The 12,829-nt window shown below is 31.3% G+C and overlaps 1 protein-coding gene across 1 annotated transcript in view; it reads right to left on the bottom strand.

Annotated features, from left to right (window-relative positions):
* Positions 1-11,864, bottom strand: part of LOC145321651 (potassium voltage-gated channel protein eag-like) — a 78,570-nt gene extending 66,706 nt beyond the window's left edge. Inside the window, exons 1-4 of the mRNA XM_080163140.1 lie at positions 11,792-11,864; positions 8,398-8,505; positions 5,732-5,795; positions 3,151-3,210 (exon numbers count right to left, since the gene is read on the bottom strand). Coding sequence (XP_080019266.1) covers positions 3,151-3,210; positions 5,732-5,795; positions 8,398-8,505; positions 11,792-11,853 — 294 coding nt within the window. The 5' untranslated portion in view covers positions 11,854-11,864. The remainder of the gene's footprint in view (positions 1-3,150; positions 3,211-5,731; positions 5,796-8,397; positions 8,506-11,791) is intronic.
* Between the last annotated feature and the right edge of the window lie 965 nt (positions 11,865-12,829).

Raw genomic sequence — 12,829 nt, 5'->3', positions numbered from 1 at the left:
AAAAAACTGGTATTCATTACATGATTTTTATTTTAACATTCATGGAAAATTGTATGTCATACGATGCTATATATGATTTATCAATTATGCTGAGAACCAGTTTTAATCCAGCGGATATTAATCAGTTTCGATGCCATACTGGAAATAGGTTTACTACACTCTTTTTTGTCTAAGCACATTCAAATAAAGTTATACATGAGAATTTTTTAAATTTATGAGTTAATTAAAGAAAATTTCTTTTTGAACACTTTAAAAACATAAATCTATTATCTAAAACCTTAATATGTGAAAGAAATAGACAAATTAGTAATAGGTTAAGAGAAAGAATATATTTTCATCTTCCCAACTGAAAAATAAGATATCATGCTTAATATTAGAAAGAATAGTCTCAATATATTTGTTATTTTTAAACCTAGAGACCTAGCTTCATAGTCACAGATGACTAGAACAAATTATTGTTTTTCAAAGAGTACAATATTAAAAAAATTGAGATCTTATAATTTATAAATAAAGATTATCAGCTTTTAGAAGTACAGTGTCGTGAGCAAAAAAATAATCTAATTTTTTTATGGCAATTGTTGCTCTATAAAAAAGCCCAAACTGAGTTTTTAAAGCAATTTGTTAGAAAATATGCTTCTAGAATATACTACATTATTTTCATAAATTCCATAATTTAATATAAAACCAATCTAATTTACTGCAAATGATCATACATAATAGCACGCAAAAGACAAATTTATTCAGCTTGAAACAAAATAATTTAAAAATAGTTTGTTTTTTTTATGTTAACCCCTTAAAGATAGGGTTATTATTGCATCTTATGATATTCAGATACTATTTTATATTCTATAATCTATAGCTAGTAATCAACAAACACACTTTAAATCCAATTCCAGTGACTTAAAAAGAAAACCCTGTACTTACTTTAAATGAACTGTGTAGGTAAGAGAAAAAAATCAATAATGTTTCATGACTAGCGCTAAGCTCTTATTTGGAAAGTTTAACCTTCGTCATGTATGGTTTATAGTTTTACAAGGACAAGTATCTGCAGGAGGAGTGTGGCAATAACAAGCTAACTAACCCAAGTAATAAAAATAACAGTAATTATATTATAAAAGCAACAGGATGTCTGTGTTTATATGTCTATTGTCCTGGAAAGGTTTATAACTATTCTATCCCCAGAATTTTTTTAAGAAATCGCCCATGGAAAAAAATGCCACCCCCTCCCTTTACTTTTATTTTTTAAAACTAAAATTGCAAATGGGAAGAGGTTGACCACCCTTACCCTACCCTCAAGTGCTCCTAGAGGCCTATAGGTGGCGTAGCTGGTAGTCTGTTATATAGTTATAGATTATGCAATTTATATACATACTAGCGGCTACGTTATTTTTATTTTAAATATCTAATTTGAGAAATAATTTGTCTATGGTCAATCAGCTGTTAAATTCATGTATCTACGCAGCGCAACTATGCTACGTAGAGACATTCATACGCTAGCGACACTATGCGGCAAGAATATTTAATTTCTTTCGATTTTATTGGTGGTGGTACCCTCCCCCAAAATAGTTATAAACCTTCCCAGGACCTATGAGAATTTACCCTGTTAAGGAGAACCCGATCGGTTCAGCGGTTAGCGAGATCCTTCGGTACAGACACACAGACACACAAACAAACATCCTGTTACTTTAGTATAAGGATTTAGTAAATAAAACTGAACGAGAAAGAAATAAGAAGAAAAATCCACGAACATAGACTAGTTAAAGAGAAGCTATGATAAGTACAAGATTATATAACATTCAACCAAGCGAAAATATAAACAAAAGATTAATAATATTTTTATATATAAACAAATGTGATCCAATAACGTTTTCCAAAAAATATTATCTTGAATAAAATAAAATCTGTAAGGGAAACTATTAAGAAATAAGTAGCCTAAAATGTAGGGCAATAAGCTTTCATGAAAACCGTCTTGAAGACATTTTTATATTTTGATTAGTGGTTTTGCCGATAATGAATTTTAAGAATGAACTAATCAGGTATAGTCCCTTTCGTAACAACGCCTCTTAAGGGGGGTTTCGCTGTATTTTCACAGTATCTTTTGATAGGTTATTTGTTATGTTATGTTAGGTTAGGTGATTGCCCCGCATGGTTAGGCATTGGCCACGCAGAGTTAGAGCCCCAAACAGGGTCCAATAGGGGAAAATCTAAAGGGAAAATACGACGAAACGCCCCTTATGAGGCGTTGTCGCGAAAGGGACTATCCCCAAAAAATCTAAAAGAATTTAAAATAACATAAAACATGTCAAAGAAAGAAAGTTAGAAACAATAAGGAAAATGAAAGGAAAATGCAAATTTTTCTCCGTTATAATTTGAACTAAATGCTTTCATTTGTACAAATACTTTGAAGGATTTTCTAATTCTAAAAAATCCTTAATTATTTTAACCCTCATGCAGGTAAATTTGAATAGAAAATGGACATTGGACTGTTAATTACACTAGTCCCAATTTTTTTTGATAATGTTTTCTTATTCGTTGGCTCAACAACTTTGGAGACTTTTATTGAATTTTGATTGGTTTGTTCCTTAAGTTAAATTCAAAAACCTTTAAAACACTAATTGTGATTTACAGAAGGGGTAATTCTGTCTATCATTATTGGCGATGTTCATCAATTTATCGGTGCAAGTTACTATTTTTCCCAACCACCAAAACAATCTCTGAGACTTACAAATGATACAAGGCGTATAAATAACAGGCAACCATGACTTTAATTATACGACCTTTATCTTGTCTTTTTATTTCCTACGACAAAGTAGAATATACTTGGATATTATTACAGAAAAAAAACGTCAATTTAGCTTACTTAAATGGAACTCGTTAATTGGTCAGTTCGTTCATCCAGTAAAAGGGGAGGGGAATGGGGTAAAGAGGGTTGAAGGAGGGTATCGTTATTTAAGCCTGCTGCAAGTTCTATTTTATTAGTGAACATGAAAATCTTGTATAAGATCCAAGTAATAACATATTCTTTCCTTTAACAAAAATTAAAAATATTTTACAATTTCACAACTTTTCTTCAGAATTCCTATGACATTGTGATACATACAAAATATTTGCTAAACCTCTAATTATATATTTGTACAGTGTGTACTATACCTGTACAAAACTGGAGGAAACTTGTTGATCAAAAGCGGCCATTAGTTTATCCACGGATGCCTGCAAAAAAAACATTTATAAGCGACGATAATTAGTTACAATATTTAGTGTTTGATCTGGAGATAGGGAAATTGCCATTTGTGACGTCATATAAATACGTCTAAATCCATCTCTTTTTAAGGGGTTTCCTTATTAGACGCATTTTTATGACGTCAAACATGACAATTTCATTATCTACGTTTGATCTCGTTGTGATGGATTTTTCCTACTCATGGCTATAGAGTATAAAAAACAAGGACTACAAAAAAGACTATTAAGAAAAAAAAGAGAAGAAGCTACTAATTATAATAGGATTAAATACAAATATGTCATTAAAGAAGGAATTTAAAATTTTATAATACCAATTTACTAGGTATTTTCTTAATTTTGATTTCAGCATTTCTTTTTAAGAGGAAAAAAATTAAAATTTTATTTTAAAAGTTTTTCAAAACAAGATATGAACAGCTGCTACACTACTTTAATATGATCTGAAATTCAAAACAATTTCTAAATGTTTGACATAGCCAAGTTTTGTTGAAAAGAGTGTCTAAAATATCCAATAAAAAGTAATCAAATAGTCTGGAAATATATCAGGGATTGGCAGCCGCCTTTTTTACAGGTAAATTAGGTATCTGCTGCCAATTTTTAAAATGGTTTAGCGGCTAAAATATAAAACTTGCCGCCGCTTAATAAAGAATTTAAGCTTTCAGCCACCATATGAGTACGGTAAACTGGCAGATGTATTTTTTTTCTTGTATTGATTCGAATCCGGTGGATAGGAACCGGTTCTTATCCATACGAAAAAACTATGTCTAGCATCGTATTATATCCAGCTTTCTACAAATATAAAAATGTACAATCATAAGATTAAAACCAGTTTTTTAGCCCATGCCTTCGGCACCTCGGGGCTAAAAAAACTGGTTTTAATCTTATAATTGTACATTCTATATCCGCGGAAAGCCGTTTATAATACGATGCGAGAAATAACTATTCTTGCAATGGTATGGTGCAGGGAGGGAGGAGGGGACATTGGTCTGTTTATTACCTAGTAACCAAAGTTTTAAAATAATGTTTTCCTATTCGCTGGCTAAACAACTTTGCGAGCATCTATTAAATATTTATTGGTTACATCATAAATTTAAGTGTCCAAATGTTTTGACCAGTAATTGTAATCCACAAAATTCTATGGATCATCAATATGGATGTGCATCAATTTATCGACCATTGTCTTATCTCTTTAAATCTCTGAATATGGTGACTAAGGACGCGGTTGCCAAATTCACCATGACAAATATAAAATTCAGTCCATAGATATATTGAATTTAAGAAAGTTTTTTATTATCAAAAAGAAGGAAGGCGAGTAGAAAAATAGTTTACACTTTCTTATTTCCAATAATTTTATAAAGCAAATTTTGTTTGCTTTTCAAATATAAGAAACTTATTTAGTCGATAGATAATATACCTATATATTCAAAGCTTGCGACTGTGGCGGTACGTGTAGCGAATCCGTTTTCGGTAAGCTTATAGGTCCAATAACGCGTCTTAACTTAGCTGCGCCAGGTTTGCAATATAAAGAGTTTGACAAAGAACGTGTCCTAATTTTTGTGATTTTTGTTTAACCCATTCTTGACGAGCTCCCAAAGTTCAAAGTTTTGATACCGGGCTTCAACAAAACAGATTTTTTCAATAATTACTCAACAGAATTGCAAAAATGAGGTGTCAAATTAAAGATCTTACTATTTTGTTCATAATGGCAATTTTCTTCTTTTTTTTGTTGCGTTTTAGTACCTTAAAACCAACTTAATTTCTTTTGAAAAACTTAAATTACTTAAAAAATAAGAGGTCTACAAAAAACCGATTGCATTTCTAAATTCTATGAATTTTTTTACATCTACTTCTTACTAAAAACACCGACTAGTTAATTTTAAAAAATCACAAAAGTTAGGACACGTTCTTTACAGAATTACATGTCATAATTTCAGTACTTTTTTATATTATTGGTTTGACTAAATTTTATCACTTTAAAAAGTCAATTTTGACACAGATTGATTTTTGATTTACATGTGGCATTTTAGATAAAAATATAAAACTGTACAAATATAATATCTTGATAATCATGTCAATTATTTATAAAGCTTTACTTTTATTGGAATAATTGTTCTTGTTAAAAGCGAAGCTTTTCTATAATTAGAGTCGATCGGCCCATCCGACCGGGACAGGTAGCTCTTTTAGTTAATTTAGACATGTTAGAATTGTCATATCAGTTAGGTAAGATTTAAAAAGCGCAGAAACTCTATAATAGAATTTCCGTACGTCCATATAAAGCGTGTTTTTAAAAACTTTTTGACAAAACTATTTTATGTGATATAATTATTCTTTTCATCTAATTTTTGGAATACAAAGTTACAAAGTTTTATTTTGACTTAAAAATTTAAATTATGCTTATTAAGTTTTACCCTCTACAAGTGTTAATTTTCGTTTGTCCTGCAATTTCAGAGCATGCTTTAATGGATGATGTCATCCTTGTTTTTTTCATTTTTACCTGGTCAGTTAGGGCCCCCATCATAAATTCACATTTTATTGATTTCTGCATTATCTCGTTTTTCCTACAATAATAAAATGAAAAATTAGTTCGTCATGTCATTTATTTGTCAATTTTTTCTTGGTATAATTTTTTTAACACCTAAATGATACCTAAAGGGAAAAACTTTGTCTTTGTTCCACCGCCTTTACTTTAAAAATAAAATAATTTTCTCTGATTGCCATTTCTCTTTTTAAAAATCTGTTTGTATGCGTGTTTGATCTTACACAAGATTTTCATGATTTCTAATAAACTGAAACATATAGCGGGCTTAATTCGCCCCTTCCACCCCCTTTATCCCGTCCCCTTCTCTACTACTGTAGAAATTAACTAATCAATAAATTAGTTTCAATGTAGGCAACTATAATTGACTGCAAATATTCTCCTGTCTTAATATCCCAGTATATTCTACATCCATTTATGATATAAATAGTGTTCTTTACACTAATTAGCTCTTACAACAGCTTACAACTAATTTGTCCTTCAAGACCTTTTAGTCGACATAAGGCTATAGTATACAATGACATGCCAATACAAACCTGAATAGGATAAATATATTGTAAATGTAAAGGCACTTAACATGTAGAGATTTCTCTTTTTAACATTTGCACAAAATCTTAAGAAGTTTAGATATAAATCTTTTTCTGGTATTAACATAAAGCTGCAAATATTCTGTGTTTAGTTGAGAAAAAATACTTAAAGACTAAATTAAGTGGCCTCTAGTAGGGGATTTTAAAAAATTTTTAATGTTGAAGGCGTTTGGGAAATAGTCATTGTCAGTTTAAGATTTTAAAATATTTAAGGAGGTGAAATTTTATCTCGGGGCAATCACTCTTGGGAGGATTTAAGTAGAATAAAAACCTTTTTGGGTCTGTAAATATCTTCGCTGTAAAGTAGAGCCATAAAGTTACAGCGGTTAGCAAGATATTTTGGTTTAATCACATAGACCGAACGATATACTTTTCGCCTCTTTTTATTTAAGGATAAATATTAAATATAAGACCTTTGTAGTTATTCATAAAGTACAATTAAATAAACAAACATCATCCTAATATTAAATCAAAGATATTTCAAAGTTTGCTTTATTAGTGTTATGATAGGAACCCCATTTATAAAGGAAAAGGTGCACTTACACTGACAAGGAAAAATATAATTGAATTACTTTTCAAAACTGTATCTTCGCCCATAGGATAGAAAAAAATGAATGGGGGAGCGTTTTATTCATTAATTTACTTTACTTATCCCAATGAGGGAATTGTGATTTTCTTGGCTTCTTTTCAAGATAGATTGCTGATTTTTCTTTTTAAAGAGCATCCAGAATACAACTTACTTGGTTCGTTGGTCCGTCAGTCATGCAAAAAATTTTCATGATTTTCTATTTTTCTTCTATCTTATGTTTATCTTTCTCTTTTCTATTTCTTTCTCTATATTTTTGACAACTTAACATTTGCTTTATAATTTACTTTGTCCGTTTGTTGATCCATGATTTTAATGCTTTTTACTACTCGAAGATGTTATCATCCTTTTTTTTATCTTTATTTTATCCACTAATGAAGCTGGCTATATTTCAAAAATGCAATTGTCACGGGGATAGTGGAACCCTTATGTTGACACAATAACAGCACTAATTCGAAATGGAAAATCTTTATTGTATCTACAATCTCTCTCCGTGTAACACTTTGGCAAAACATATCTTTATCGATTTTCAATGGATGCTGAATAAATATGAAATTGAGGCTAAGTGCTTCACATCAAACCTCAAATCTGAACGTTACAGTCATGAGCTGCTACCAGTTTTTTTTTCTTTGAATTTGATGCATTTTTTGTATGTATATTTTTGTACAGAATGCAATAGTTGTTATCGAGGAAAATATTTCGGCAGATATAACTAGAAAAGCTAGCTTCCAAGAAGATTGGGCTCTACTCTTCAAGGAATATACCTACTGACCCTGTGATGGTTTTAAGCTATTTTCCTGGGGGGGGGACACCCCCAACCTCCCCAAAAATGAAAATTATCCCCCCCCCCAAAAAAAATAATATTCATGTTTTTATCATTTTCTTTTCTTCTTTTAAACTTTTTTTATTAAAATCATAAAGATTGTGAAACCTGGCTTCGCCTGTAGAGGCGAAGCCCCAAAGAGGCGAATTGAAAGGAAATTTTAAAAACATGAAAAAGTTAAAAAATCTATGGTTTTAAAAATATAAAAAAATTATCAAAAGTTATAATAGATTATAAATTACAAAAAAAACCTAGAAACTAGGGGCGAAGCTGCTAATATGTTATAAAATTGCCTCTAAGACATTCCCCTTACATTTAGTAGCACTTGGTACAATTTTTCTTATGTCTTTGTTTCGGTTTGTGCTAAGATTTAAATTCATCACCTCTGCAGTGGTTAGTGAGGGAGAGCACAATGGACTGTAAATCATACTTGTACCCAAAATTTTATAAGTACCATATCTCATTTTTAAACTATTACTAAATAATGTTTGGTTGGTTAAAACGTAATTAATAATTTTGTTTACAAAAGAATTCATTTGATTATTATCATTCTTGTTATGTACATTATCTTATCGTCTATTGTCTTATCCCTTTAGATCCCTGACACAAGTTGTTATGAGCAATTTACCTGTAACCCGAAATCCTGGAGAATTCGTCTGACACATAAACAATTGGGTAGTCAATTATTTGAGCATTGGCTATCAGGAAGGAGGTGTCGGGCAGCTGGGCAGATCTTCTACAATAATAAACAAAATGTTATAAAAACTTTGAGTATAGTCCCTTTCGTGGGAACGCCCCTTAAGGGGCGATTCGTCGTATTTTCAAAATGGCTTTTGATAGGTTGTTTTAGGTAAGGTTATATTGGGTTAGGTGATTGCCCCACAGGGTTAGGCAATTGGCCCTGCAGGGTTAGAGCCCCCCACTGGGGCTAGAAATATAAGAAAAGCTACTGTAAAAATACGAAGAAACGCCCCTGAAGTTAATAACTAAAAAGAATTAGTACGTGTGTTTTTAAATACTAGCGGTTACGCCTCTAGAGTTATCTAGAGTTATAATTTAGCTTTTAAAAGAAAAAGATTTTTTTTATAGTGGCGATTTCTTTTTAGAGGTTGGTGGTACCCTCCTCCCAAAAGCGACAAACCTACCCGGGACCTATGAGAAGCTACGTTGTAAAAGAGAACCATACTGGTTCAGCGGTTAGCAAGATCATTTGGTACAGGCCCAAAGACAGAGATACAAAGAATCACGTAGCTAAGCGAATATTTTAAAACAAAAATGTATAAAATTTTTTAAAGATCTAACAATGTTTTGATAAGAAAAGAATAAACAGAACAAAAGAGTTGAGGTTTTTAATTTGAACAAGGGACGTACGTATAAAATCTAGTTGCATAGAGTAGCTACGCTAATAAATAGCAAAAATAGAATAAATATGTGGTACTATTCATGGAGGAAGGGATCATTATCCTGATCCCCAAAGTTAAAATACACATTCTCTTATTTGTTGTCTTAAAAAAACTTTAGAAACTTTGATTATTTTTTGATTGGATGGTAGTTTCATTAATCGACCATTGTCTCATCCCTTAAGATCATTTTCGATGAGCTGAATTTGAATTTTCGAATGTGTACACAGTTTCCTCAGTGTTTCCTCATCATATCTCAATATTTACTACTAACTAAAAATTCAAACTTCAAAAAAAAATTAATGTATAAACAATTTATACACCATACATTCAAAATTTTTATTGTTTTAAATTTTGATTTTTTTTGGAAGTTTGAAGCTTTTTTAGCGAGTAGGAAATATTGAGGTAAGATAAGAAAACACGAAGGAAATTGTGTACACATTCGGAAATTCAAATTGAGCTCATCGTATTTTCTTATAGATTTTCTGTTTGCTTTTCGCGTTGTGAATAATTCTACTCTTTTCAAGGATGACGGGTAAGAAAATACCGTTTCTCAAAGTCGCACGCGGCCATACGCAATATTGAAAGGATGACTTCAAATTTCAGATCTTAGTTTTCGATGTTAGAAAAATATGCATCTTAATGTCCTAGTGAATTAAAAAATCTTGCATGTATCGCTTGTATTTTAGAAAATAAGTAAGTTAATTAATATTTTACCGCTATAATTGATACATGAAATTTGCGACTCCCTTCCAATATTGCGTATCACCGCGTCCGAATTTGAGAAACGACATTTTTTAATCCGTCATCATTTTTCATGAATGGTCTTAATGGAAAATATATTTGTACGTAACAAAAGATTTTGGTTTATTTTAAATATAACAATGAACACGTATTTCTTATTTGTTATTTACGTAAATGAAAAAGAATAGTTATTTCTCGCATCGTATTATAAACATCTTTCCGCGGATATAGAATGTACAATTATAAGATTAAAACTAGTTTTTTTAGCCCCGATTGCCGAAGGCACCAGCTATAAAAACTGGTTTTAATCTTATGATTGTATATTTTTATATTCGTAGAAAGCTGGATATAATACGATGCTAGACATAGGTTTTTCGTATGGATGAGAACTGGTTCCTATCCACCGGATTCGAATGAATACGAGAAAATTGTTTTATAAATTATTTCAAACAAAAAATACAATTATCGTTGATCTTAAGGGATAAGACAAAGGGATAAATTTATATATATTCCCAAGGATGATAAACAAAATTACCCCTTCTTTAGATTAAAATTAAAAGTTTGGTAACTACTAAATAGTTTTGAAACAATTTGAGCAAATGATAAAGATACTTAAACTTTGGCTACCAGGGTAATTTTCATTTCAATGTCCCCTTCCACCCTGACAATTATATCAAAAACAAGTACAATTATGCCAATAAGAAGTGCACAACATTAATGTTTTTGATGAAAAAATAATAAAATCTCTTTATATAATAATTTAAAAGAATTTTTTGGCAGGGAGTAAGGGAGGGGACAATGGGCAATTAATTCAATATAAGAGTTATCAAAGAAAGGGCATGAAATCCAGTTATAAAGGGATTGTTAATTGAATAATAGATTTCCATAGCGTCATGTAAAGTGAAATCACAACTTGTTTTTGATGAAATATATTGAGGTTTTTTGGTGTGATTTTTATATTAAAAGATTATTGGACCCGGCCAGCTGCTAGCAAGAATATGACTGCCCCTTTTTATTCTGTTTATTTCCCTTGCCCCTTGCCCCCACCTCCCTTCTCCCTTCTCCCCGTCTGCTACATTCCAAACTAACACAACGAGTGTTTATTTCCCTTCCCCCCACTTCCCTTATCACTTCTCCCCGTCTGCAATATTCAAAACATACATAACGAGTAGCGGCATTCTATGCGCAAGTCCCCAAACTCAGTCAGAAACTGCTAAATTCTTGCACATTCCCTTTAAGCCAGTCCCCAAAGTCTGAGACTCCTAAAAATTGAATATTCGATCCATTGTCCCCTCCCTTACTCCCTGATTTTTTGGTGAAATGAGAAAATGGAAAATTTCAGTGGTGATAGGAAATATTTATGATTAGAAATTAATTAGGTCCATCCCAATACATTGATGTTCATCCCCAATGATGATACAAAAAATTACCCAAATGTATAATACGTGGTTGAAGCGTTCGGAAACTCAACTTAAAACCAACCAATCAAAATTAAATAAAAGTTTCCAAAGTTTTAAGCCAAAGAAAAGAAAATATTATTATAATACTTTGGGGACTAGTGTAATTAACAGACCACTGTCCCCTCCCCTCCTTGGTTCATCCAGCGCTGTGGAAATCAGGGAAGGATAAGATGTTGGGCTGTTTATTACACTAGTCCCCAAAGTTTTATAATAATGTTTTCTTATTCCTTGAAATGATAACTTTGGGGACGTTTACTGAATTTTGATTCATTCGTTCATTATGTAGGGCGTCCATTAATTCAACCATTAATTATAATCTACGAAAGGGGTAAAATTGTGTATCATCATTGGGGATGTACATTGATTTATCTGCCATCGTCTTATCCCTTTCGATCCCTGTGTAAAAATAAAAACTTACTTTATGACATTATCCAGAAAAGTATTCTGGGGGGCAACCAAGCCCCGCCTTCCTCCCGGCATTGTTCAGGCCTATGTGTAGAGACAGGATTGTCGGCCAAATAAATTGCTTTGTTGATTTTTAATAAATTTTTGTTGGAAAGTGTCATGTGTGACGTCGTAAAAATACATCTTAAAAGGAAGGATGCGAGGAGAAGTTTTTCCAAACCCCTATAACACACATGACACTTTCCGTATCTTCGTATTTCTTTTTCTTTATTGAAATTTTGATGGAGAGTTGAAGAGCAAAATTTAAATCTAAGGGGTTTCAATATGAGTTATCGAAAGGCTGGATAATTTAAACAACACAAAAAAGAAACTTACAGGAGCCACTTCCCCAACATGTATAGGGTTAAACTTATAGATTTTGTCTAAAATAGATTTAATAAACCAACTGTCTGTCCTTTCCTGGTTTTTTATCTCTGCCTAATCAAAATCAACACTGTAGCAACTTTATGAGTAATACTTTAAAATCAGTACTCCTTGCCCAAACTGTCTTGAAATTAATCATTTTGAATGTTTTGAATCTTTAGATGTCACTTTTTTATAATATTATAATAATAAATGTTTTATCACTAATAGATTATGACACTTGTAGTTACTACACTTTAATTCCAGAGATTCCACAAACTTTGCTCAAATTTTTGTAAATTTGATTTGATTTTTTTTTTCACAGAAATTTTTAGCATTTTTATTTTTGTTGTCACATTTATCACATTTTGTCTGACAACTGGAGTTCTGAAAGAGGAAGAATATTTGATGAAATTTTGTAGCATTTTTATAATAGCAGCTATTAAATAACAAAAGTATATCTGTAAGTCACTAAAACTATAAGACACTCGCCTAGAGTTAAACACAAATATAATACGATGGTTTATTTAAGATTTCTAAAGATAGTTAAGGTTAACCCCATGCAGCAATGTTTAGGCCTCATCGTTAGAATCTTTGATGCAATTCCAATAGAACAAATTTTATGATATTAGATTGGTATAATATTTTA

The sequence above is a fragment of the Acartia tonsa genome, chromosome 6 (assembly GCF_053477335.1).
Source record: "Acartia tonsa isolate MP-2025a chromosome 6, ASM5347733v1, whole genome shotgun sequence".
Classification (NCBI taxonomy): Eukaryota; Metazoa; Arthropoda; class Copepoda; order Calanoida; family Acartiidae; genus Acartia; species Acartia tonsa.
This window is presented reverse-complemented; position numbering and strand designations above follow the sequence as displayed.